The sequence below is a fragment of the Nilaparvata lugens genome, chromosome 12 (genome assembly GCF_014356525.2).
Source record: "Nilaparvata lugens isolate BPH chromosome 12, ASM1435652v1, whole genome shotgun sequence".
Taxonomy (NCBI): Eukaryota; Metazoa; Arthropoda; class Insecta; order Hemiptera; family Delphacidae; genus Nilaparvata; species Nilaparvata lugens.
Window position 1 is genome coordinate 25,127,974 of NC_052515.1, and position 26,621 is coordinate 25,154,594.

At 33.8% G+C, this 26,621-nt stretch overlaps 2 protein-coding genes across 3 annotated transcripts in view; one reads left to right on the top strand and one right to left on the bottom strand.

Moving 5' to 3' along the window:
• LOC111047385 (protein spartin) overlaps positions 1-21,047 on the bottom strand; it is a 49,666-nt gene extending 28,619 nt beyond the window's left edge. For both annotated transcript variants that reach the window (XM_039439270.1, XM_039439269.1), the window contains exons 1-5: positions 20,924-21,047; positions 15,658-15,789; positions 11,852-11,982; positions 9,161-9,615; positions 5,695-5,826 (exon numbers count right to left, since the gene is read on the bottom strand). In XM_039439270.1, coding sequence (XP_039295204.1) covers positions 5,695-5,826; positions 9,161-9,332 — 304 coding nt within the window. In that variant the 5' untranslated portion in view covers positions 9,333-9,615; positions 11,852-11,982; positions 15,658-15,789; positions 20,924-21,047. The remainder of the gene's footprint in view (positions 1-5,694; positions 5,827-9,160; positions 9,616-11,851; positions 11,983-15,657; positions 15,790-20,923) is intronic.
• LOC111047392 lies at positions 20,659-26,057 on the top strand. Its single transcript, XM_022333140.2, has 2 exons — positions 20,659-21,311; positions 25,815-26,057. The coding sequence occupies exons 1-2, from the start codon at positions 21,221-21,223 to the stop codon at positions 25,985-25,987; spliced, it is 264 nt and encodes an 87-aa protein (XP_022188832.2). The 5' UTR covers positions 20,659-21,220; the 3' UTR covers positions 25,988-26,057.
• Positions 26,058-26,621: the final 564 nt, after the last annotated feature.

The window sequence follows — 26,621 nt, forward strand, 5'->3', positions numbered from 1 at the left end:
ACCAATGTTAAACAGATGATAACTTTATAACCTGATTCTCACGATGGATTGTTGCAGCAGTCAGTTGATTTGATTGCATTTTATACAATGCATTCCGAACTATTTCTTCTAAGGTAACGGTTTTCAACTTTGAATGATCCAACAGTAATATCGTATTTACACGTTATTCGACTAATGGACGATCTAGTTTAATGGAGCCAACAGCATTTCAAGAAATATTCAATGGAAATAACTTGAAATCAAACAGTAATGCAATAATAAGTTTATTCATGGTATGCTACCAAATTTCAAGAAATATTCATTGGAAATAACTTAAAATCAAACAGTAATGCAATAATAAGTTTATTCATTTTATGCTACCAAAAAGTATTTGTTATGCGAGCTACACCAAGTTTACAATATGAATTGGACTGTCTAGACTCTAGTTGACTAGAACCGCAATGGAGAATATAACCAAGATAATCAGTTTACGGCCTGGTTTCTATAACACTGATTTAATCTTATAGACTATTAGATTTATATTAAATTTATAGGGTTAATTGTACATTAGATTTAATAATTTAATGAGTGCCCAAGAAACCGGGCCTAAAGGTCCAAAAGTGATAAAGTGTGATTGATTGATTGAGTACTTTATTTATGTAGATTACAATATATACTGGCTTATACACTTATATACAATAGCTTACAATACAGCAAAATTATAGATGAATTTACATAATATAGACTAAGAAAATAATTATTGAACTGTATATGATATGAAAAAGTAATTTGTAATAAAATAAATATAGATAATTATATTGTTATGCATCTACATAAATTGGCGGAGCTTTGGACATATCAATGTCCATTCTTTGGAAAGAGTATTAAAAATATCCTCCCCACTAACTCTCTACCAAAGTCTGTGAAAGATGGTACTAGATATACTAGTTCACAAGAAATACAATACCGTAATGTGAATACATTTATAAGATGAATAAAGCTGGATTCGCTCACAACAGTGACAGTGAACAGTGAAAATATTATTCCCATAAGTTCTAGGGCCGGTTTCCAAGCTCGGGATTCAGATAAGTTCTAGAATTTAAACAGCTGCAGTCAGAAAATTGGCTTTCCGAAACGTGGCGTAGCACTATCTCCTTAAAAAAAGCCATAGTGCATTCTGCTGACGTCAGCACAGGTAGGGCTCCTACACCAATAAAAACACTAGCTGATATAAATCAACTGAAATCAACAAATTGCTATTGGTGTAGGAACCCTACCTGTGCTGACGTCACCAGAATGCACTATGGCCTTGTTTATTAAGCTGATATAAATCAACTGAAATCAACAAATTGTTATTGGTGTAGGAGCCCTACCTGTGCTGACGTCACCAGAATGCACTATGGATTTATTTACGGAGGTAGTGGGCGTAGTTATAGTCAAAGTCACGTTTAAATTGAAATTCGAAAAACTAGAAAATTGAACACAAAATAAAATAAGGAGAAAATTACTGTATAAAGTTTCAGCTATTTTAAATTATTTAAGAATGTTTCATTTCGTCAAGGAAAAACGTTTCCACTTATAGAAATGAGAGAATAAAGATTAATTTACTGCAACTAGTTACTGCGACCACGCCCCGTTTTGGAAAGCCAATTTTCTGACTCCAGTTGTTTAAAGTTGTAGAACTTACCTAAATCCCGAGCTCGAAAACCGGCCCCTAATGTAATTATTCCCACTCAGAGCGGCGAAGCGAGTATGAAACGTCCCATTAGAACTAATGAGAATAATATTCTCACTGTACTAGACTGATACTGATATGTGGGAATCCAGCTAAAGGAATACAGTTATTTTTATGTAAACACGTGTAGAACACTATAAGACAGGTGCCAATTGAAAAACACCAGCTAGTGATTTTATATAAACAACATTAGACTGTGAGGTCCGGTTGCACAAAAGCCGGTTGAATTTTAATCGTAATTAACTTTACAAGAACCAGAGAAGGCGTTTTTGATAAGATGGAAAAGAAAAAAAAAGAAAGAAAGAAATATTTATTGCCAAAATCATTAAACAAACTTTACAAATGTGAAAATATCAAAATTTTCATATACAATACATTGCAAAAACTTAAAATTAAAATATTTTCAATTTAAAAATCGATTATAATATTATCATTGGCGTTACCAGCAAAACTAAGTAGTTTGAGCGATGGCAACGAGTAATCAGTCGGCTATAATTAGTGGCTTGAGATTCAGTCGAAAATAGAAAAAATATAATAAAGAAAAAAGAAACATATGGAATGTATGAAAAACTAGAAAAAAAATAAAATTTCAATCCGAAAAGACGAAGTACTAAGAGTGAAATACTAAGAGAGCAGAAAAACTAGAATGAATTCATAATAATTTAAAAACTCAAAAGAAAAAGAGATGATTCATGTAATTATTAATCTACAATTCACTGTACATATGTAATCCATTTAGTAACATAATGTAATTCATTTGTAGCATATATGCAATTCCTTTTGTAAGCAAAGAGAGAATTAGAAAAACAATACAATACAGTACACATGACACAAAAAATAAAACTTAAACTCAGAGAGAGAAAATTAATCTGGGAGTATAGCACTACTAATAATAAATTCAGAGGAACTGAGGAAGACAGTATATGTACATCAAATTAAAATATTTTAGGTATGATATCTTCTGTCTTTATCCAGCTTTCAATTTTTAATTTAAGTGCTTTTGTAGGTTTTCCTGCAATGAAATGTTCTGGCATAAAATTAATAAGCTTTCTAATTGGTTCTGGTGGAATTAATCACGGTTAAAATTTTAACCGGCTTTTTTGCAACTGGCACTAAAAAAAATAATCTGATAGAGTACATTGTAATCCTTTAATCCTTTATAGTAATATACAATACTATAGATTAGCCATATTACAACAGAAATATAGTATGATAGGCCGGTAATGATGATGTAATGTAAGTGTATACTACAGGACTGGTGCCAGTTGAAAAACACATGAATAAAGAAATATAATTTAAACTCACTCTCCTTGAAGAGAAAAGGAGATCTTTGTATTGTCATGCTGGTGTTGTAAGAATTCCCGTATGGAGACACTGTCAATTTTCATCAACAATCAAGTAATTAATAGATAATCATAAACATAAATGAATAAGTTAGTAGTATTTACTTATCCATAAATATTATTATTAATTATTGCATTATTGGATCAATTGATCCAAATACTTAAGCCTATTTACAGTGAGAGATCAATAAATACAAATCGTAAATAAGTTAAATCAGACTCATTCGTATTTTTCAAACATTTTTTCCTAAATTTCTCATATAAAGTGAAAACTTGCAATTTTCGTGAGTCATGTGCTACTGCTGAAAAGAATTCAAATTAAGCTATCATTCTAAATGATTAACATCAACGCTTTTTGATGGCTTTTTGACTAACATCAAAGCCAGTATAAGCGACTTGTTGAGAAGTGACCAAGAAGAGTGTCAACGCATGCTTCTCTCTGTATACAGGTAGGGAATGTGGAACTTGGTAATCTTGTCTGTGGTCCTTCGGAATCCAAGTCCCATAGTGCTTATATTTTTGTTGTAGCCAGTGAAGTTTACTGTTATAATATTAAATGTTTTTGATTGGATCGTCCATCGTCATCACCATCATTCATTTTAGGTTTTGGAGAATTAGTATTTAATTGCATCGCTATAGTGTATCTACCTTTTAGTTTTACTAACTTTTTAGTCATTAATTATAACTGGTTGTTTCTGCAGCCAATTATTTGTTTTCTTTCTATATTATCAACATTTATTCATATCATATTTGCAATCTGTCTTTTTCTCAAATTTAGTTTAATATAATATTAATTTTCATAATTTAGTTTTATCGATTTTAAATTCAGCGAATTACGCCAGGCCCTCACAAACACAGGCTTAAGCCTACATGTGAGTCTCTCACAACGTAAGGGTGTATATAAATGTACTGTAACTGTACTGTATTATTTGTAAATTGTAAGAATAAATTGATTTGATTTAATTTTTAATAAAAAACATGCTGTCAGGCTGTCAGTATAAAAACGAATGCCGACAGTTGAAAGTTATTTTCTTTTATACCTACAATAATTATTATTGAAACCTTCATCATAGCGAGAATATCATCCACTATTAATCACAACCTCATCGTCAAATCAGACAGATCTAAAAATCTATTTAGTTTAGTCAAAATATAACTATATAATGCTAGAAACTATAATCATCAGTTTAGAAACCAAACCAGACTAATGCCCGGTTGCAGAGTCGTTACATAAAATCAAACATAGCTATGTGAGACATAGTTTAAAATCACTGACATAAATGGTTAGTCGTTGCACAGTCGTTTGCGGAAGCCCATTTAGCTATATCTCGAATTAGCATCACACATAAGTCACACTGCAGCTCTATTCACTTTTTTCCGTACATGCTTCTATCCAACCAATGTCTTGGCATCGGGCAAAGTTTCAATCGACTTTACTGTGAACAGACCTAAAATACCTCACATAAAATTGAATATCGGGGACCGAGCTTCGCTCTGAAGTACAAAAGCATAAAAAATTAATTACGAAAGAAGAAATTATAATAACATTCATAACATTCATACAGAAATGTTCTATCTAATCACAGTAAATTGAGATTAATTCCCAGAGGAATGCAAAAATTTCCCTCACAAAGGTCCAGTTGCACAAAAGCCGGTTAAATTTTAATCCTGATCAACTTCACGTGAACCAAAATCAGAGAAGACCATTTCAAAAAGATGGATCTACTGGATTTAATCAGGATTGAAAATAACCCGGCTTTTTTCAACCGGCACTAAGTACCTGATTGAATTATTACAAAAGTTCAACAGCTGAGTCATAATTTTGACACAGTCCCACACACATGAACTCGCTCACTCATTTCCATCACCAACAGACGACGAAATAATTATTATCAGCTGTTTATCCAAGAATGAATAATAATTATCCTTTTAATGTCCTTCAGCGAGTTTTCCCTGGGATGAGACCTAGTGCAATCGAATATTTATATCATAAACCTACTATGTTCTGAATTTCGTGAGAATCATTAGAGCCGTTTTCGAGATCCGGTGAAATACAAACATATAAACATCTAAACATCCACACATCTAAACATCCAAACATCTAAACATATAAACAGAAGTTGCTCGTTTAATAGTATAGGATAAACAATATGGCGACTCTTGGCTTTTGGCGAGATTTCTCACCATATTTAGCGATTCGGAGGTTATAAACAACTTAAAAAACATAGGGAGAGAAAAAATAATTTACTTATATACAGATGGTTTTTCGTAAACATCTTTCAAAAAAACTTTAAAATGCATTTGGTGGGAGTAGATATTGGATTTAACAGCACGACTTAGGGCCCATAACTTAACTGACCGTTTTTAGCTATTGGAGACATAAATAAGCTCTTTTTGACGACTCTGCAACGAAATCATGTGTCTAATTGGGCGTTTTTAGTTTTATGGGAGCTATAGTTTACTTTGACATCTGTGCAACGAAAAGTGGAGTTATGGCTTCATAAATAAGTTAAACGCCTGATTTTAACTTTATGTGACGACTCTGCAACCGGGCATAAGTCTGGTTTCTAAAGTGTCCTAGAAACCATACCTAAGAGTGGACCATTGAATGTGAAAAGAATAAATGATTGAGCTTACCATCTTCACCATGCACATCAGGGAGTATGAAGGCGCCGTACTCAGACCTGAAGCAGGGTGAGACGTTGGGGACGAGAGGGTAAAACCAGTCACCAACCTGCAGGTAGAATAATGGCTCTTTGCCCGTGCCATCTGAAACAATATCAGTTCAAAATCATTTATTACATAATAATATAGTACATTTTTTAGAAAAGTTTTCAACATAAAATAACAGATAAAAACACAAGACTATAGTGAGGTCCACATTATAATGGCAGTGGACGATTGACAATACTGTTGCTGTCCTTTTCTATCATACAACAAAACAGATAGCACTATCTCTCTCTCGCTTTGCAATGTTGTCTATTTGCCAGAATATTTTATATTTACTTGTGACAGTGACTGTACAAAACTGAACAAACCATATTCTCAGCCGCCATTTTTTTTCTTCATTCTATCAAAATACTTGAGTACACAAGTCGTATAATTGATTTAAAATGTATTTTTGAAACAATGAAATCATTTTTAAACATTACCTTATGAGAAACACAAATTAAAATACCTGAAATGACATTTTAAAAGTTGATAACTAACCATCCTAGACTTCATCCATGCTTAAGTTAGCCTACCCGTATAGGTTAGACCTACTCGTACCGGTATAAATAATATTGAAAAGTTATTTCAGAATTAATCCATTGAAATTACTTATTTTTAAATTGGATTTCTATTATTTTTAAAGGAAATTGGAATAGAATACCTACCAAATAACTCAATTTCTGTTGTTTTGAAATTCAGATTGTTGTATCACCGCTTTTTAAACTAGCCGCCAATTCAGGTTTGTATAAAAATAAAAATCTGATCTCAGTCATGAAAGCAAATTTTTGAATCAAATTATAAAAAAATATATTTCCTTGATTAATTTGACATTAAATTAATTATTTTATCAAGGAAATGATAATTATTATTAGATTAAATTTAATGGGATGAATTGAGTAACAGCTGTGTACAGTCAGTGGCAAAATGGAGAGGCTTGGCAACGTTTTTCTCCTATCTTTCTTCACTGCCATTATAACGTGGACCTCAATATACCAGTTTCGATGTTTCACATCATCTTCAGGTTTTGAAAATAAAATTCAAATAAAACCTGACTGATCAGAACCAGTAAGTTAGAACCAGATAAAACTATTATACAGAGAAAACTATTCTTATACTATTGTATTAAAAAAATGTTTTATTCTATGGTTAGAACAAAGAACTAATATGAAAAAGAATATATTTAGAAACAAACATATTTTTCGAGTTTCTTTTATTTCTTGAAAGTGGTTTCCATCATTCAGAGAAATTATTGTTACCAATTATAATGTAATTCTGTATGAATGTATTAGTACACTTGGAAAACTACTTCACTTAAACACACTTAACTTACTACTACACTATACTCTGTCCAAACAGGCATGAGCTCTAAAGGATTAGGCCGACCCTCCTACTACTCACACACACAAGCGCAGTCTCCTTTTGTGTGTGTGAGTGAAGGGACGGTCTGCCTACCTGTATACTACGTAGTATACATAGTATATCAATGGCGCAGGTAGGCCGGGCGTGTGTACCTGCGCGGGAGAGCGAGGATCGGTCTTAATCTTTCAGGGCTCATGGCAGTTTGGACAGGCTATAAACTTTAAACACTTTTCTCCTCTTGATGTTGTTCCTATTCCTATCATTAAAAATAATGATTTTATACATTTTCATGTCCTCTGGATGTTGTTTCTATACTACTAATCTAAAATAAAATATTGTTAATCATTCCAAAAGAATGATTATTACTAATATAAGTTTGTGATAACAGTGAATGCGTATAGCTCACAAGTTAGTGCAAGCTTGGTTATGCTTGACCAATCGTGCAGATGAGAAACAAAATCTGGAAGAGCAATAGGAACACTCTCACTGAACGCGTGCAATTGCTGGTTGCGTTTAGTGTGAGCAGCTACATGCAAGTCACAACGCGTTCCAATGGCACTTTTCAAATTTTGTTTTTCGGCTCATGCATGATTCAACTTTTAGAACGTCTTTTTTCCAAGGTAGCCCTGATCACATGAGCAGGAAAATATTGAACTCTCTCCCACCTGTTTTATCTGAGATTGACTCAGAAGTTTTGTTGAATAATAAGTTGAAGGACTGACTGGCTGATCGAAAAATCCTTTTACAGTGTAATGAATTTTGAATTGAGAGGTTTTTAAAATGATGTGATTCTTGTTAACTTGTCATCGTATTGAGTTATTTCTTGTCATTTCTATATCATATTTTTACAATGTAAATGTGACTATGTATTTGACTTGTGTCAATATTGTACTATTGTACAATGCATGACATCAATAAAATTGAAATTGATTTGTACTTATACACATATACGCATTCAATGTGATCACACCCTTATTGAACTACATGTTTCTTTAGAAGAAATTAATAGTCAACCTACTAAGAGAAATATTGCTTTTTGCAGAGAGATCTGTGTCAATATCAATTTTTCAGATGCTGGCTTTCTGATTCAGAGGCCCGGGTTCAAATCCCGGCCCGGGCAAGATATTTATCTCGGGCCACTCCCGTGTTTCGGATGGACACGTTAAGCCGTCGGTCCCGGCTGCCTAAAAAGCAGTCGTCAGGTCATGTCAGAGGCCCTGAAATTGATCAGTTGCGACCTGAAAACTCTGACACCAGACCTGAGCCAGCCAGGTCACTCCATATTATTATTATATTATATCAATTTTTATGAACTGAGCGTTTCTTTAAAAAGTTTTGTAAAGGGCTTGTTCACACTAGAGCATCTAAGTTGTAGAACAGCAAGTAGAATACTACAAAAAATTACACTCCAGGCACACTAGAGCAACTTAGTTGCAAGCAATTTTCGAAGAATAGCTGTAGCTAAAGGGCGTTCATTCCTTCTAAACACAAAAACTCCTTTGTCCTGTCCTCAGTATTTAATGGTTCACTGCTTCAATCACTGCTATAAATCACTGCTATAGCAGTAGTTCACTACAATCCGATATAAAGCTTAAATTTCGTCGTAGGAGAGAAAATTAAATTTATTGAGATTCAGAATGAAAAGCAGAATGTGATAGCATGTAAAAAAATTGAATTTTTTGTTCTGAAAATTTGTATTGGAGAAGATTTACCCTATTATTGTTCTACGGTCTCAAACTTCGTTCATATGTGTTATTGTCAACTAAGAGTGGAAGCGTGATATTCATGCTTCACTGCACTCACCCTAAAAAAAGAAAAGTTGCAGGTGCACTGTGCTCAGTAGATAGGAAACGCTTGTGTTCTATTCCTCACAGAAAAAGTTGCTTACAAGAAAGTTGCTAGTGTGAACACACTCTTAGGCAGAACAGTTACAGATGCAGTGTGCTCAGTAGATAGGAAACGCTTGTGTTCAATTCCTCACAGAAAAAGTTGCTCTCAAGAAAGTTGCTAGGTGAACAGGCTCTAAACTTACCTTCCAACTGCAATATCCTCAACACACTAGGCTCAGACGACGATGAAACTACACCCTCATTGGAGATGAAGTACAACCTGACGTTGTCATGCGTGTAGATGACCTGAGCCGACTGCATATCAGTCTCCACCTTGAGGTTGTTGAGAGCCTCTCCCAACTGCTGGTAGGTCATGAAAGAGGCTGGCTGACCTCCTCCCTAGGGAGCGAGAGAGGAAGAGGCACCTGCTCCCGAGGGAGGGAGAGAGGTAGCACCAGCTGTCGAGGGGAAGGAGGGACCTCCTCCTCCCACTCCTCCTCCATTGACGTAGGGGGGAAATAGGACAGGAGTGGTGGGGGGAACGTGAGGAAGAGAGGGAGAGAGAGACATGGCTTCGTCGTAGCTGGGAGGGGGGAGAAGGTTGGGGTCCGGGGGTTGGCGGACCTGGATGTCCGCTATGCGGCCTAGCAGTTCTTTCCTGTAAAATATTTGAAATTTATTTGCCGAAAAATTCATACATTACAAAAATTTGAAATAGACAAGTCTAACAAAAACACAATATTTTAAACTAAGAAATAACATAGAATAGAACTTGACTAATCATGAAAACCTAAGATAAAAGTAGAATTTTTTAGGCGCCACCAGCAAAAGAAAAAACATCTTGCCCGCTGGTGGGAAACTAATGGGAAACCAATATGATATAACGATTGAATACAGAATGTAATTGAGTTCAATAATTACCAAAATTAATCATGAAAATAAAAATATTCAAAGTACTTTTTAAAAATTCATTTATTTAGAAAAAATGCACCTACTTTGATTTTCAAGTTTTCACATAAATACTCAGTAGCCCTCACTAAAATAGTTAATGAATGATGATCATAATTTTTATTGAGCTGGATTTCTACATATATTATCTATATCAGAGGCCGTGTCCTCTTCAGTAAAAATGTTTTTCTCTTGAGTTCTAATGAGACTAGAAATTTGGAGCATAAATGACCTATACCATGGTATATCGTCTTTTGCTATCTTTTTTCTATGATAAAACTCACGTGATGAATATTTGCTGTGAACTGGTCGCGAACACTATTACTGATATGTGCCAATCCATAAAAACACTTCACTAATATGGGCAACTTTTGTACAAATTAATAAAAACAATGTAACAACTTGTAGTACCCTTTATTATTAAAAACTTTAAAATATTTCAACGACTAGTTTCGACCCTAACTTAGGCCATTTTCAAGTTGAACTACTTAGTTCAACTAATCGTTGAAATATTTTAAAGTTTTTAGTAATAAAGGGTACTACAAGGTTTTTATATTGTTTTTATTAATTTGTGGGAATCCAGCTATATTTTTACATCAACCTTACCTAATAATACAATATATTTATGGAAAAACTTCTTAAAAATTAATGGTAGCAGATGTAGCCATCATATAGCGCTAATTTACATCTAGATTACACCCAAACAAATGTTCATTTACATAATCTCAGAAGAAAATTGAAGAAAAATCTAATCTCTGGCTTGCTTTCTATAGATACAAGTGAAGAATGGAAGTATTCCCAGAACTGAAAAAGTAGGACTTGGGATTTTATTATTCATTACTATTGTAGAAATTTGCATGCATATATTTATATTAAAAACTAAGTAGTTCATATGAGTCAAAACATAGTGGAGCGGCGAAGGTAGAGTTTAGCAGAGAAGGTAGCTGAGAGTGGCATCTCAAGTTATTTTCTAAATAAAATCTCATTAATAAGAATGAGATTTGATCATTCAACTACTATTGCAGATATTTTTGTGCGTAAGTTTTAATATTAAAAGCTAGTTGGTTCATTTGGATCTAAACATAGTGGAGAGGTGAAGGTGAGTGTAGCAGAGAAGGCAGCTGAGAGTGGCATCTCATGTTATTTTCTAAATATTATTTCAATAATAAGAATCATTCATAGTTTCCATTGTCATAAGACTAATAAATTTGTCAAAGCATTTTAACAACAACATTAAAAATCAAATGCTGGTCAGATCCGTTGAACAGATTCTCGAATTCCATTCATTTATTTAATTTTCATTTAACAATTATTATTATATAATTATCAAATTTCACTTGTTCATTAAATGCTGATCAGATCCGTTGACCAGATTCTCGAATTCCATTCATTTATTAAATTTCATTTAAAAATTATTATTATATAATTATCAAATTTCACTTGTTCATTAAATACTTTCTGTGTACTAGTGAAGTATGGACTATCTTGAACAAAGATGAAAAAGTATTAAGGTCATTTGATGCGATTCATAAAAGCTAGAAGGATTGAATGGCTTGGACACTTAGCCAGAATGAGTGATGAAAGGGTGCCGTCAAGACTCCTGGAAGAAATAATGATTGGAACGAGAAAGAGAGGTCGACCACGGACAAGATGGCTGAACGACGCGATTGGAGACCTCCGTGTGCTGGGCGTGGCAAACTGGCGACGGAGTGCACAGGATATAGAGACGAATGGAGGCGCTATGTTGAGGAGGCCAAAGTCCACCCAGGACTGTAGAGCCGGATAAATTAAGTAAGTAGTACTGAAGTTGATATTGTGGTAATTATTCATATTAAAATCTATGGTTTTGACAATTTTTTCTTGTCTTTTTATTTGATATTCATAGAATATTTCAACAACAAGCGAAAAATCTTTCTCAGCAAGCTCAAACACACATTAGTATTTACTTTGTCTTTCTCATCTTCTGAAGCATGACACATCCTTTCTCCCATGTTAGGTCTGGATTGCTTGGGCATTCCACCCTCAGTTCAAGCGCCAAGTCTATCAATCCAAGGCCTTCTTCATATTTCTGTAGAGCCTGAAAAATAACAACGAACACGGTTTAATAGAATCAGAAACAGAAGCACAACAAACAAACTTGATAAAAACCTTCGCCAAAATCAAGAAGATATCTTTTGAATACATATGTAAAGAACTAGCCGTCAGGCTTGCTTCGCTCGCCATATCCGTCTAGCAAGGGGGGTCCGCCCCCTGGACCCCCGACTGGATCGTCCAGAAATGAAATCAGCGGGCTCGCTTCGCTCGCCTGCATTTTTCATTTGAGCATGCTTCATTCCATGAGAAAGTCAAAGTACTGAGAAAACGCAGAAAAGCTGAGAAAAACGTTGGAAAAACGGTGATTTTGGGCGTATCTTTGATGAAATATTAAAGTCACCTCATCACAAAATTTTTAGACCCTAGCTAAACCTCTGTACCAAATTTGAACATTTTCTGTCTATTACTTGATGAAAGAACTGAGAAAACGCAAAAAAAACGCTGGAAAACGCTAATTTTGGGCGTATCTTTGACGTTATTGCAAATTCCTTTTAACACAACATTATTACACCCTAGCTGAGCTTCTGTACTAAATTTGAACATTTTTTGTTCATTTGTTTTCGATAAAGCTGAGAAAACGCTAAAAAAAGGCTGGAAAAGAGATTTTGGGCGTATCTTTGGAAAATTTACCAAATCCGTTCTTAGTGCGCCTCTAACATACCTACCAAATTTGAACGTTTTTGGTCCGGTATATTTTTAGTTCTGTGAGTGAGTGAGTCAGTCAGTGAGTGCCATTTCGCTTTTATATATATATTCGACTGAGTACTGTACCAAATAAAACTGTAGAATTTGACAATATATGTGTGGTTTTATTTCATTGCATATAAAGAATTTGTTTTGGTGTTGATCATCATAAATATAAGACTAGATACCTAATCAAAATTGGATCCGATTAGATTAATTGATTCATCTAAATTCAATAGAAAAACAGTCCTGTTCAGCTTAAAATGTTTATTCTGAACTAGTAATTGTAGACTACACGTGAAAAACTAACCTCATCTTAAACGGTGTCATCACCTAAAAGTGGTAGAAAAATAGCACTAGGACTGCCTTATTCAATACACCAATATCATTACATCAGTGTCGTTTGTATCGTAAATGAAAAAAAAATAAATTGAAGAAGAAGATATAAATAAAAACGTGAATGTTTGTTACACATCTCAGGTCTGATGATAGGTTCTCAATAGATAAATTTCAGGGCCTCTAAAGTTCTTATACAGCCGGAACCGACAGCAAAACGTGTCCAAATTTGAAAGTATAAAATCAAATCTATTTATTCCCACAATTTACAAGTCATACAGTACAGTTGCATTACATTTATATATACCCTTACGTTTTGAGAGACTCACATGTAGGCTTAATTAAGCCTGTGTTTGTGTTATTTTATTAATAAATTATTCTATCAAGCATTAGTCGAGAAAAAACTATGGAGCAATGCAATAGGATTCAATTTATTCATCTATTTATTATTTTCACAAGACAGCACTGACCGGGAAAGAAAAACTAAGGATACACCTTGTACTATTTCTCTCCCAAATTTAGATAACATTTTAAAAGTCTGATATAGGGTTATGATTTCGCCAAAATGAAATATGAATATTTTCTGAAAACGTATATATTTAGGGCTACTTAATTTCTTATTTGTGTTTTTCAATTTATTATTTTGTATTAAAAACATCTCAAAAAGGGTACTATGGTGTTATTTTACAAAAATATGAAAAATTAATCGTTTTTCCAATGACGAGAGTTCATTATTTCAATTCATGATTCAACATCTTGTGTCCAATTGAATCACAATTTGAACAATTAGCCTCAATTAGACGAGTTGAAATGTTGTCATGTCGGTATTTCATTCAATAAGCTTAATAAATTTTGAGCACTTACAAAATAACAGAAGAAAATATAAGTCATAAGCAAAATCGAAAAAAGCAAAGGCTGAAACTATAAAATTCAACAGTGTATTCAACTTTCTAGTTGGAAACAGTTTATTACTCTCAATAACCAAGTAATTTTGTCAGAACGCCAAATCTATTTTGGCATGATAGTACTGAATGATTCAGTAATCTTACGAAATCCAAGTTATCATCAGAGAATACATTTTAGGAGATTAATTGATAGAGCTCAGACAACAGAGTGGTTGTTGTGTAAATTAGAGCTGCTTTGAAAAGGTCTGTTACACTCTTGTTCTAATAGAAGAAATTAATGTAGAAATCATTTCAAAACATGTGTGTGGGATGATAAAGGTAAACTCTCTAGAATTAAATGAGATTTGAAATAGTGGAATTATTTTTGACATAGGTTGGTTAATAAGCTGTGATGAAGTGAAGACGAACATTGGAGCTTTGACAATACGTACCAATTTATTTTGTCATAGTTGACTTATTTGAAAAAAATAACTAAAACCTGTGTAACCCACGGCTCAATGAAACCTTTTTGTCTTTAAGAATTATTTTATTCCTTTAAGGCACAATACAACATGCTATCGAAAGTGTCAAATATAATACAAACAATAAGAATCTTCCAGTAGTATTTATTTATTTAATTCATATCACTTGAAAATGGCATAAATGACCGAAACATGTTGTGATAAAATATTTTTAAAAAAGGGTACTGAGATTTTTATTTTATTTATATTTACAAACAATAATATTGTTATATTATAACTTAAAGCACAGATACATAGGTATGACAAAAAATAAAAATTTACAATAGCAATTCAAATATACATTTAAAAATATTCTTTCACTGGCAGTTGGAAGAGATCTGACATGGAGTATATAGTATTATTTAGAAGAAGGGCTTCTAGGTTACGTTTGAACCTTGGAAGGGGAAGGTTCCTGGCTGAAGATGGCAGGAGATTGAAAAATCTCAAAAGAATAATGACTAGGATTATCTTTTTTAATATTGTGTAGGGTACAAAACTTTTAGTCTTGTACCTTGTATGATGTCCTCTCTAAAAGTGTCCGATCAATGGTTATCTCAACATCCATCAAGAGTATTAAGGCCATCATGCCATAAACGGTCATTACTTTCTGAGTTATAAACAATGGTCTACAATGATCAAGGTAGGCTGCACCAGAAATAATTATTGTCTTCTTTTGTAATAAAAAACTTTATGAAGGTCTGTGGCACAACCCCAGGAGGCTAAGGCTAAACCACAGGAAAAAACACTACACTCTGGAAGAAGGCAAAATAGCATAGTTTCAAGTAATTTAGGTGGCAAGTACTTTGGGAGATTATTGGGAATTTGACAATAAGTATCTCTTTATTATTTCATAGTTGAATTAATTTTTAAAAATACAAAAAAAAAACTGTGTAACCCAAGGTACAACGAAACTTTCTTTGCCTTTAATTCAGGTACCAAGTACTTAAGAAAATCATTGGAACTCTGACAATGAGTATCTCTTTATTATTTCATAATGTTAATATTCCATTATAAAGGCGCAAAGTAACTTTCTCTCGGGTAACATTGATTCAGGTAGCAACTTATTTATTCTTACAATAAGTAAATGAATAGGGAGAGGAAAAATAAGGTAGAATTTTCAACTTAAATTGAAGTAGAAAAGTACATTAGAAAAGTGGATAGCAGGTAACAGGTGGAGTACAATCGAGTGATAGTGAAAAAAAAACAGTTGTAATGAAATAGACAAAGACTTACTTGATCTTTTTTATCCTCCTCCTCTAGCTTAATGGCTGCATCTATCACAGTGTAAGCCTTATCGTGAAATGTTTTCAGGTTAGCATAAACCTCCTTCCATTTTTCCTCAGGTAATCCAGCTGCCATTTTTTACTGAAACATAAAAAAGGTTTATTACTTGATTGAAACATGCTTTTTATCATAGTCTTAATATTTTTAACATTCAATTTATTTTATTGAACAATTAATTTGATGTATTCAACAAATATTTACAAGTTTTTTATGACTAAAACTTGATTGTCTAGTTTAATTATATATTTCATAATGATGTTGTTCCCATATTCTCCCTGAAAAGTTGAAATATTCCACAGAGAATTTCGCACCTTAACTTGGCTACTTCTAAAATTGATTATAATCAATAGCAAAGTTGACGTGCAAAATTCTCTGTGAAATATTTCAACTTTTCAGGGAGAATACGCGAACAACATCATGCTGGAAGTAAAATCAATCTCCCTTGAAAATAATTCAAATCTTTATATGCCAATGATTTGTAGAGAGCATGTTGATACATTTTTTGTTGAAGACAGAAATTGATGTTTTATTTTATTCTATCAATCACAAGGCCTACAAAAATATGCAAATTTGAACAAGAATAATAAGATGATATAGAATAGAATTTGAAGCAAATAATCAAAATAGATAGAGTCAGTAGCCTACTAATAATCAAAATAGATAGAGTCAGTAGCCTACTTAAAAAACTCTGGCTAATAAATATATAGCTACAATACCAACAAACATTTTAAAATTTGGTAGGACAATTTCTGAGAGGAACAGTTAATCTGGTTATTCTAATAAAGCAGAGTTATTTCACTTAGAAAACGTTCAAATTCAATTGAATATTATGAAACATATCATAATGAAGCTGATATTGAATTTATCAATTAGCATTGTTGTCAATCGTTAAATGATTGACTGGTTCCGCCCATGACAAGAATTAATTGTTTTTTTTTTTTTTGGCATTACACAAGAATAAAATTAAACATATTCAACTGTCTATCTGTTATTCAATTATGTGATAACTTGTTCTATTTTCCAAGGATGACAAATATACTTTGCTATCAATAATTTATGGGTTAATTTTATAGAAGAATGTAAGCTTAGAGAAACTATTGTTTCTTGAGTTTCTAGCAAATGATAACTCTATGGAGGTTTGAATAGAAATGCATTCAAACTTTAATGTATCAGAATACATGAATAGCAAAGCGAAACTGTACGTAAAACATTCAAATCTATGATTTTTTAATAATTAATGATCGACAATTGAATTGAATTTTCATGAATCTTTTTCCACGTGCGTGATAGATTCAATTAATTTTGATTTCTTCGGAGTTCAAAGACCGTTAGAAAGGGAATACTTGGAGGACGACTTCCTGAAAGAGTAGACAGGAAGAGGATGTGAGAATATAGAAAATCTGAGAGGAATAGAAAATGAGGAAGACACTAGGAGAAACTATGAGAGAAAAGCTCTGAAAGAAAAATGATTTAGAAGACACATGAAAACCCTGTGACAACTTGAAACTAAGAAAGATTCATGGTAGACTAAGAGGAAGATGAGAACCAAAAACAGACAAACTTACTAAAAACCCAATTAGAATTCCAAATTATTACACTAATCTGCAGATCTCACTAATAATCAGCAGAAATTCTAGCCCGGCGTTATTATCTTATCAAGGTCATTATTAATGGAACCATGTCAATAAGTGATTGAAACCAAGGTTGAAATGTGATTGAACCATGAGAAAATTCATGAAAAATTATGATAGTGAATATTTGTCGACCGCAATATTGTAATAATGATCAAATATCAATGCGGAACTAGTTATCATCTATCTTGGAAATTTATAGAATAGGAAGTGAGGAAATTATATTATTACAGTGAGACATATCAAGCAGAATAACCAAGGGCATGTTTTTAAATTTTCTTAGTTTTGATAACATAGGAAACTCAGGACCTAATCAAGAAAATAATAAATATATTATAATATATTATTATTTATCAAGAAAATGATTAGGATTTGAAGTAATTGACCGGTTCTTCTAACTTCAAGTAATTAATTGATATTTCGCTTTCGTTGCAAATATATTTCTTTTAATGAACAGCTATTCAATTATACACGATCATAATATTTAACTTGAACATGATTTTATTTAATCCTGAAACATCCTTAATATTTAAGGAAACATTGAGCAGCTACACAATTTCAGGTAAATTACTAATAGTGTAAAAAAGCTAAATTTTTAAATCCATAAATATAAAATACATCACGACGCGTTTTAAGGGATTGGGCCTCATTTTCAGCTGATACTGATAGAGATGATTTACTGATTCTGTAACAATAACTGATACTGAATACGCTTAAGATAGGGTGTCTTGAAACGCGTTCAGACTCAAAATTCAAGTCAAAAATTTTACTGTAGATTATTAGTAGATAAAAATGAATCCTATTCTAATTGCATTACTTCTGGAAAAATAATTTACAATATTATAGATTCAGACAAAGTGGGTAGTACATTTTTTTTCAACGGTACTTCAAACCAGAGCTTTTCACCAGTATTATCACCAAATTTATGGTTTGGAGTACACCCTGATATGTGTAGCTTTATAAAGCTTCAAAATTGTTGCTCACCTATATATTATGCCCTAATCACTAAACTTCCCTCAAGCTAACTAGTAGTTCTGTGAACAGTAGACCTCACGCAGTATACTCATCCACAAGTACCTGATTAAAACTATAATAGACCTTAATATGGAAATACAGCAATAGACTGGCTTCTCCACACATCTGTGTAATCACTTGTCAGCTGATTTATGATGAATAATTCTATAGTCTGATTTTTACTCTAATATTGGCTCCTTTTTCCTTTTATATTATCCTTGAAATGCAAAATTTCCAAAAACCTTGTATATACGTCGACGCGCAATTAAAAAAGGAACATACATGTCAAATTTCATGAAAATTGAAAATCTATTACCGCGTTTCGCCGTAAATGCGCTACATATAAACATTCAAACATTTAAACATTAAGAGAAATGCCAAACCGTCGACTTGAATCTTAGACCTCACTTCGCTCGGTCTACTAACTAACTAAGCTTCTATCACTAACTCAAGTATTTCACTGATAACCGTATAACGTCAGTAACAATTTAAGTTAGGATGAGTAGATTGGAAGAGATATTATTAATAATTTGAATAGTATATTTGAAAATGTTGAATAAATGTTGTTTAAAGATATTCTTGTACATAATATCATAGATGAAGGATAAGTAAGGATTATTCTTGTCTCTGATAATATACAATGTGATATTTTGTATTAGTCTATGTGATATAGATTTGAACGCAATTTACCTTACACAGTATTATCCAACAAACACTAACCACAGGTACCTTTTATACAGGTGATATCCTACGACGAATTACACACTAAACAATTGCGAAATAGTTGATTAAAACCAAAACAATGTTCAAAACGAAGCTTTCCCAAGACACACTGGACTGTGAACACTGGAAGTCACGCTCAGAATACATACAGCAAGAAACACGGAAAGTCGAATAACAGGTTGATGACTATCCTTTTACGTCACAGACTGGCCCTCACTGAACTACTGACGTTTCAAACTGGTTTCCAGAGACCAATTTAAACAGTGCATCAAATATGATGATCATTTTTTGTTCGTTTTATCTAAAGGTAGAATGAATCAGAGCCGCATTGACCTTGGTGTGGTTACGGAGGAGTTTATTTTTAATCCAAACTTTGGACCTGAGTGTGCGGGTTGAAACAAAGTGATAGAACAACAACTTATATCATAAGAGACGGTTTCTAATATCCTATCTTTACTCAATTTAGAGAAATTTTTTATACTATTCATATCTATAAATTCAAAAAATATTGACAATGTACTCGATCACGAAGGCAACTAGAGAGTGAAGGAACCCAACCAAACTAATCCCCTTGATGATCGGGCCTACATCATAATATTTTTTTTTGAAAAATGTTTCCCTTGCAAATTCGGTACTCCTGGTGCCCCCCAGTCTTTGGCAACGGTAAAGGTGCCTACAGGGGGTGCTGTGGAAGGATGGGATCCCCAAAAAAGTTTGGGGAGGGAGCAAAATTGATGCAAACTTTTGAACATTAAAGCTGATTTTTTTGTGGATGGGAGGGAAACATGGGAGATGCTGGTGAATTTAGAAGAATGGGCACCGCTGTACAAAGTGATTAGGTTTCTAAGTAACTTGAGAACAATATTTCTTACTTCCGATGTATAAATGTTTACTTATTACTTAATCAAATGTGACAGCTTAATAATAAAAAGGTTGAATTGAGTGAAAATGAAAAATGAATTTGATTTTAAAAAATATAGATTTAATAAATGAATGCAACGAAATGTTTAAAAGAAACATTTTATTTTAATTGGATTATTTATCAGTCTAACCCTTCACTCTCAATGTTTTGTTGATCAGTTTTACTAAGCAGAGAATAATACATTTTATCAAAATCATAATTTACTACAATGAAAAGTCTAGGCATGTCAGTTCAAAGATCAATACTATCAGTTCCAATTCACTACCTAATTCAAGTTCCTTGAAACAGAAACCTAAAAAATCTATTGGAAATTACAAAATTACAAATCAAATTGAAATATATTTCTTTAAATTCGTACAGTAAACTAGAAGCTTGGAACTAACAGACAACATACTTAGATTTTGACTTGACAACATAGATTTTTCTGTAGATAAAAAGCTAATTTTTAAAAGCCTTTATCAAGTTAGTTAGTTAATTACCTGACAGACAATTTTTACGGTGACACTGGTGACAGTTGTAACATAAATAATTGTGCAATCGACACAAAGTGACTAAGCAAATTAACAACGGACAAAAATTACTAAAACATGAAACAAAACATTTTGTAACACGTCTTCATCTAATGGATAATAGCAGAGATAACAAATAACCAGTCCACTACTACGCAAATCACAATTTTTGTTTATAGTAGTGAACATGAATGACTTCCGTACAAAACTAACAGTCTAGCAGCAACTACTTCAAAAGAAAACAATCATTTCAAGGCTATAAAATAATTATCATATTTTGAAAAGGGAACTGCCATACGAGTTTGTAAAAGTAGGATGATTATCATTTTAAACGCAACAGATTAAATTTAGGTTAGGATGAAAAGCAAATTGATTTCTAAAGTGAAATAAAGTTACGCAATATCTTCATGATTTACCTTTTCAAGTTTCATTTGAAGAAAAACTCACAAGAATCTACAAAAATAGTTCATCAGACATTTTTACAGAGTACAGATTCCTAGATTTCATAACCTGTCGAAACTTTGGTCTCAAAATCTCAAAACAAACTACAGTTTTCAAACGAATCAGCTGATATATTTATAGGTTATGTTCTAAGAGCAGACAGCTTTCGGATTTGTTGTGCCTATTTTATAGGTTAGTTTCAGTAGAACAACGTGCTCATCTGCTTATTTACTGTATTTGAAGAGTAATTTATAAATTATCATCGTTTTAAAATGCCACAGGGAAAACTAAAAGTAAAAACTAACGTTCCAACTGCCTCAAAGAAGAAAAACAAAAGCAAAGGTCCTTCAATATCTCGTAAAAGTGAGTACTGTACCATCACTTGTACCAAGCTAGAGTAACTAGTTGTTATAATTGTATTTTTTTCTAGCTTCCTAGTCACTTTGAGAAAAAAGTTAAATAATATTGATCATCAACCAATCAATACATCTACCTGCTTACTTGATACTTGAGTTCTTCATTGGTTACTAGAAAAGCCAGATAGACTGTGTCTATGTTCTTTGGGTACCTCCCCTTAGCCTATGTAGCCTATAGTCCACACGTTTGTCCTGTATCTGGCCCAGCCTGGTAAGCTTGGTCGCGGTGTATTCCACACTGCAATGTGACCAGTGCCCTATCAAGGCCAGCGCTAGCCAGCGACATGATATCCATGGTAGAAGTTGAAAATATTTACTAAAATAAAGACAAAACTATAAAAAATAATACAAATTCAACGCAATAATAATTAGGCCCATTGCAACTCAATTACTCAGAAAAACAGCAGAGCAACTAACGACCAAACAAGGAACAGCATGCATATGTTTGACATAGTCCTTAATTCCTCCTTCTACATCCATGACCAGGGAACTGGATAGATGGCGTCGAATGGTAAGATGACAGGTCAAACTATATTGTCCTTGTGAGCATTAAAATACTCATTGACTGAGTAGAATGGGTTCCTCTTCAGCCAGATCTCAACTCGGTTTCTAAAAGCAACACCCTGCAGGTTCTTCACACCAACAGGCAGGTCATTGTATAGGCGCAGTGCAAATATTGGGAAGGAGTCTTTTCTCTTGTTGGTTCTGCAGCGCGGTATGTCAATGTCAAGTCTCCTCCTTGTAGCGTGCACATGACGATCAGCCCTCAGCACATGACTGCCCTCGGTGTCCTTAACATGAAGCAGACTCAACAGTATGTACTGGTTTAAGACCGTAAGGATGCCCAGGTCAATGAAGATAGGCCTACAGTGCTCACGATGCCCTGCTGAGGTGATCACTCGAAGTGCTTTCTTCTGGAGCATCAGCACACTCTTGCAGCCCGCTGCATGCCCCCACAGCAGGAGTCCATACAGCAGATGGGAATGGAAAAGGGCAAAGTATACCATCACCATATCTTTCCTGCTGAGAAGGGCTCTGAGTCTACGCAGCAAGTAGATTACTCGTGCCAGCCTGGTGCAAACTCCATCAATATGGCCTGCCCATGTCAATTTTGAGTCAATGACAAATCCCAGGAGTTTCACCACTGATTTATGGGCAGAGTCAGCAAGGCTGCGAAGTCCACAAACCAGTTGCTGAGTCTTCCCCTTATTCAAGCAGAGTCTGTTTCTCTCAAACCACTGCTTGGCATCATCAAAAACTCGCTGAGCCTGCAAGCCAGCTTGTTCAACCGTCCGCCCCCTAGAGTAAATTGTGGTGTCATCCGCAAACATCAGCACCGGTCCAAGAAGCCCAAGATCATTGATCATGACCAGGAAGAGTAGTGGGCCCATCACCGATCCCTGTGGCACACCATGATCCACCTGTGAGAGAGCACCTCCAATGGATATGATCTGCTTCCTTCCAGTCAAGTAGGATCTGAGGGTCACAAGCACCTCACCACCCAGTCCATACCCAGCAAGCTTCTCAAGAAGAATTCCATGAGGCACGCAATCAAATGCCTTACTCAGATCAGCAAGGACCAGGTGAACAAGATCTCTCTCCTCAAAGGCTTTAACAATAAAATCAATCATCTCTGAGACAGCTGTAAACGTAGACCTTCCACTTCTAAAGCCATGCTGTGCGTCAGAAAAAAGATTATTTCTCTCAAAGTGGAACACAAGTTGCTCCTTCATTAGGACCTCAAACACCTTACCCAATACAGGAATGATTGATATAGGTCTATAGTTGTTCATAGACTCAGGGTCACCCTTTTTGAAGACCGGAATCGTGCGGGATAACTTCAGGACATCAGGAAAACAGCCATGTTGCATACAGACATTGAGCACATGAGACAGGGGAAGAGCAATCCCATCCGCAACACACTTCAGCACACCAACTGTAACTCCATGGACGTCAGGACTGTGGGAGTTCTTGAAGCCGCGAATAACACGAACAACATCCGCAGGTCTGACCTCCTTCCACCGTTCTAACTTCACTCGGTTGTTATTGTAACCAGGAGCATTGTATCTCACATCATTCATGGAAGCAACTATCTTTTCCACCTCACCAATAAAAAAGCTGTTGAATTCATCCGGTGTAGCTTTACATTTAGGTCTCGAACAATCTCATTTAGTGTATTGACCCATCTATTCAAAAGCAGAACTGGAGGATAAGTCTTTATTTTCTAATCCACTGCCAGACCAGACAGAGGTTGATGCCGTATCCACATGTTGGCCTAATGTATACAAATGACAACCAGTGGCAGAGTGGGTGGTTTCTCCAGCGCTGGCCTTCATTGGCTTTTGCTGAGTTGGCCTTCGCTTGGCAAAAATTGGAGCGATAGCCAATGAAGACTAGCGCTGGAGAAACCACCCATCCGCACTTTGCAACTGGTTGTCATTTGTATACATTAGGCCAACATGTGGATGCCGCATTAACCTCTAGTCTGGCAGTGGATTCATTGGAAAATAAAGGCTTATCCTCCACTTCTGCATGTGAAAAGATGGGTCAATACATTCAACTAATCAAACGTATTTAGTCTCTTAATGAATTGACCTTGATTTTATGAAATTCAATCACCCAGCCAAAATTAAGCTGGGTTTACACCAAAGTTATTAACAAAATGTTAATAACTCAATCCTTATAGATTTTAATAGGTTGAACGGAACTTGACAAAAACATATGTTCATCATGTGTATGATAAGATATGTTTAATCTAATAGCATCTATAAGGATTAAGCTATTAACATTTTGTTATTAACTTTGGTGTAAACGCAGCTTCACTGTGTTCTGTAATTTAGAACCACGCTATTTCTTCTTGGAAAAAGGTTTTCTTGAACCTTTTCTCAAAGCCCTGTTCTTTTACTTATATGTCACATCTTTCAACTCTGGTGTTTATCACATTAGATCTTTCACTCGGCTACAGCAGAATTTGAATAGGCTACCTATAATTTAATTATCAAATAACTTGCTATAACATTAAGAATGTCTGAATCTTGAAAAATTACTTATAAACAGCATCCTTGAAGACTTATGGGCTGTAACCTCTTTGCCTCTTCTAATGACGTTACAGGCGAGAGATTTGATGTGATAAACAAAAAAATTAAAATTGACTCAATTTTATTCATGATCTATTCTGGGGTCCTTAGTCATAAGTCATCAATCTACATCTCCTTGAATATCAGATGAATACTAATATAAATAGATATAGTAACTGCAATGAGTACGACTTGATATGCAATAGATAAAGCATGGCCAACTGAAAATTGTCCAATTTAACAATTTCTAGAACGTTCTAGTAAGTTCTTGAAGTTGTTCTAATAAACCATCCTTAGTTGTTAGTGTATAATGCTTCACTGGAGTTCACTGGAGTGTGGGCATCTACATTCTTGATTCTGAATAGTTGTCTTCATTGTGTCATGAAACCATTCAAAGTGACATAGACCAAAGAAAATAAAATGAAAATTAGTCCCTTGTTCAAAGCTTTAATTCAGATTCAATGAGAAGGAACTTATAAGACTGTACTGTTTTAATATAATTTAGGGTCCAACAATTGTGCAACCTAAATCTCAAAAGGGTTATAATATGGATGCGAGACTTTTGATCGAGCTATATATTTAAACATGACTTCTTATATACTATAGGAGGTTCTAAGTGCCGGCTGCTCAAAATCCTGTTAAATTTTAACCGTGAAATTCCACGAGAACCAATCAAAGAAGCCTTCTTTTCAAAATAGCTTTCTCTGATTGGTTCTCGTGAATTGAATCAAGTTTAAAATTGAACAGGCTTTTGTGCAACCGGGCTTCAAACTCGTTCTTAATAAATGGTTCTGATAATTGAGTAATAACCACCTGGTATATTATTCTATAACAAGTTACCGCTCATGCTGAAAAGAATTGAAAATACCCAGACATTTAAAACCCAATTGAAAAAGTATTTAATTGATGCAGCTTTTTATAGCTTACAAGGTTCCTTCCAGATTGAACTAACTTCAAAGAATTAAAATATGACGAGTAATTAGAATAGGGCTGTATTATCGACTTATCTGTTCACTTGACTATTCCGTAAGGATTGGTGATTTAAATACACTTTGACTGTTCTGTACTGTATGGAAATGAGTATTCATAAGAATGACATGTCTTATACTCACTCCTGGAGTCTCCAAGACGAAATCTTGAAAAAAATATAAAAAACTCTATGCCATTCTTATCAAGAATGATAAACCTTTGAATTCTCAATTAAACTTCCAAACTTTTTTTAAATCAAAATTTATGTGTCTTGAACAAGATTAATATTTATCTATCCTTTTCAAGCATTTTTCCAGGGTTATTCAATTTTTAATCCATTGTAATGAATCATAGTGACCAATCTATAATTTCCATCTACAATAATTCCCCTTGTTATTTCACAGATCACCCCATCGCACCGAAAAAGAATAAAATAACGGAGATACAAAAACTGAAATCGACCATCTCGAAGAATGTGAACCGATCACTGGAAGAGGAAATCAGGAAAGTGGCACATGATGATCTGAAGCCAGTATTATCTAAAAAGAAAAACCAAGCTGCCCAGAGTACTAAATGATCAACTGTTTGGTTTCACTTTGATTTGTTGTAGAATTTTATGGTTTGTAAATAAATTTTATTCTTCAATATTCTGCTTCCCAATTTCTTGTCACGTTACCCTAAAGGCTATTGAAACCTTGATTCATAATCATGATGAATTATCAATTAAATGGATTACTTATGAATAATAAATTACTTGGAATTTATTTCCAAAAATTTTAAAAATCAACCTGTGTTTTGAATGGCAGCTGCGTTTACACCAAAGTTATTAACAGAATGTTTATTTTTCCGCCCTTATAGATTCTATTAGATTGAACGGAACTTTACGAACACATAAGTTCATCACGTGTATGATAAATTATTTTCAATCTAATAGAATAAAATAATCTATCAATCTAATTAAGGACTAAAATAATTTATCATACACATGATGAACTATGTGTTCGTAAACGTAAAGTTCCCTTCAATCCAATAGAATCTATAAGGACGGATAAATAAACATTCTGTTAATAACTTAATCCTTATAGATTCTATTAGTTTGAACGGAACTTGACAAACACATATGTTCATCATGTATATGATAAGTTATGTTCAATCTAATAGAATCTATAATGATTAATTTATTAACAATGTTAATAACTATGGTGTGGACG